Consider the following 1,966-nt stretch of genomic DNA (forward strand, 5'->3'; position numbering starts at 1 on the left):
AAATAAAATTATTTGTCATTAAAACATTCTAGAGACTTGCACCCAACATGTCCCACAACTTTTCATGCCAATAATTTTGTTAACAGTAGTATTTCTGCTTTAAATTTAAGATGATCACTGGAATGTTCTTAATCCAAATGTACCTTTTCATTGAATTCACAGAACTGTATGAATGTATATTTGTGTTACATATTAAGACTTTTTTTTTGTATTTATTTGCAGGGTCTGATCTGAGGATCGTTCTTCTGGGTAAAACTGGATCAGGAAAAAGTGCAACAGGAAACACCATCCTGGGCAGAAAGGATTTTGAAGTTGTTGTTTTCATTAATTCAGCCAATAAACTCTGTGAGAAAAAGGAAGGAGTGGTGGATGGAAAGACTGTCTCTATAACTGACACTCCAGGACTATTTAACACAGCTATGGATAAACAACAAGTGAAGACCGAAATAGAAAAGTGTGTAGAGATGTCCTCTCCTGGTCCTCATGTGTTTCTGCTGGTGCTAAAGCTGGGTTTGAGATTCACAAAAGAAGAGAAAGACACGGTGAAATGGATTCAGGAGAACTTTGGAGAAGAAGCTTTGCACCGTACCATCATTCTGTTCACTCACGCTGATCTGCTGAAGGGAAAACCTCTGGACGAGTACATTGAGAAAAGCAAATATTTACTGAAAATTGTTGACAACTGTGGTGGCAGATATCACTCATTCAACAATGAAGACAAAAACAATCAAGATCAGGTCACAGAACTGCTGAAGAAGATCAACTCAATGATGAAGAAAAATGAAATGATGCATTACACTTTTGAGATGTTTAAAACCACTCAGATGAAGAAGGAAGGAAAATGGGCAAAGACTGCATGTGCAGTTGCAGTGCTAGGGATTGGATTTCTAGGAACAGTGACAATAGCAGGCATGATAATGGCTGGCAGAGCAGCTGCAGGAAGTGCAAAAGCGACTACAGAAGCAACCATAAAAGCTGTAGATAAAGTTTTAGCTGCTATAGAAAAAGCTGTAGAAACTACAGGAGAAGCAGTTACAAAAAAAGCAGTAGCAGCTGTAGAAAAAGCAGCAGAAGAAGCTGCAGAAAGTGCAATAATGACTACAAAAGAAGTAGGAATACAATCTGTAGAAAAGTTTTTATCTGCTATAGAAAAAACAGTAGAAACTACAGGAGTAGCAGTTTCAAAAAAAGCAGTAGCAGCTGTAGAACAAGTAGTAAAAACTGCAGGAGAAACAGTTTCAAAAAAAGCAGTAGCAGCTGTAGAACAAGCAATAAAAACTGCAGGAGATGCAGTTACAAAAAGAGCAGCAACAACTGTAGAAAAAGCAGTAGAAACGGCAGCAGAAGCAGTTAGAAAAGAAGTTGCAGCAACTGTAGAAAAAGCAGTAAAAACTTCAGGAGAAGCAGTTACAAAAAAAGCAATAGAAACTGTAGAAAAAACAGTAGAAATTGCCGGGGAAGCAGTTACAAAAAAAGCAACAGAAATGGTAGAAAAAGCAGTAGAAACAGCAGGAGAAGCAGTTGCAAACACAGCAGTAGCAGCTGTAGAAAGTGCAGCAGCGACAGCAAAAGGAGTAGTTACAGGTCTGGCAGCAGTAGCAGCAGTAGCAGCAGCAGCAGCAGCTGCAGGGAAACTGGCCTCATCAGGAAGAGTAGCTGCAGTAGCTGCTTTAGCAGCAGCATTTGGAGGAGCAGCTGTTACACTAATATCAGCACTGAAACGGTAACACTACATCCAACTCGAAGTTTTAGATTTGCATTAGTCTTATTTGAATGGGATTTTCACACTGAACACAAAGTTATTTATTTATGGCTTATAATATGGAATCAAAATTCAAGTGCATAAATAATTCTTCAATTGATTCAATTGGAAAAGTTCATGCACTCAACCCGAATTCAAATAAATTTCCTAACACAACTGAAGTTGAAGCAATGAACGTTAAAACATTCAAGTCTTTTATTCTTC

General features: G+C 38.1%; 1 protein-coding gene across 1 annotated transcript in view; it reads left to right on the forward strand.

Annotated features, from left to right (window-relative positions):
• LOC107716241 (GTPase IMAP family member 8) overlaps positions 1–1,727 on the forward strand; it is a 4,059-nt gene extending 2,332 nt beyond the window's left edge. Inside the window, exons 2-3 of the mRNA XM_016522624.1 lie at positions 223–942; positions 1,150–1,727. Coding sequence (XP_016378110.1) covers positions 223–942; positions 1,150–1,727 — 1,298 coding nt within the window. The remainder of the gene's footprint in view (positions 1–222; positions 943–1,149) is intronic.
• Positions 1,728–1,966: the final 239 nt, after the last annotated feature.

Source organism: Sinocyclocheilus rhinocerous, unplaced genomic scaffold (assembly GCF_001515625.1).
Source record: "Sinocyclocheilus rhinocerous isolate Xijiao unplaced genomic scaffold, SAMN03320098_v1.1 scaffold2105, whole genome shotgun sequence".
NCBI classification, from domain to species: Eukaryota; Metazoa; Chordata; class Actinopteri; order Cypriniformes; family Cyprinidae; genus Sinocyclocheilus; species Sinocyclocheilus rhinocerous.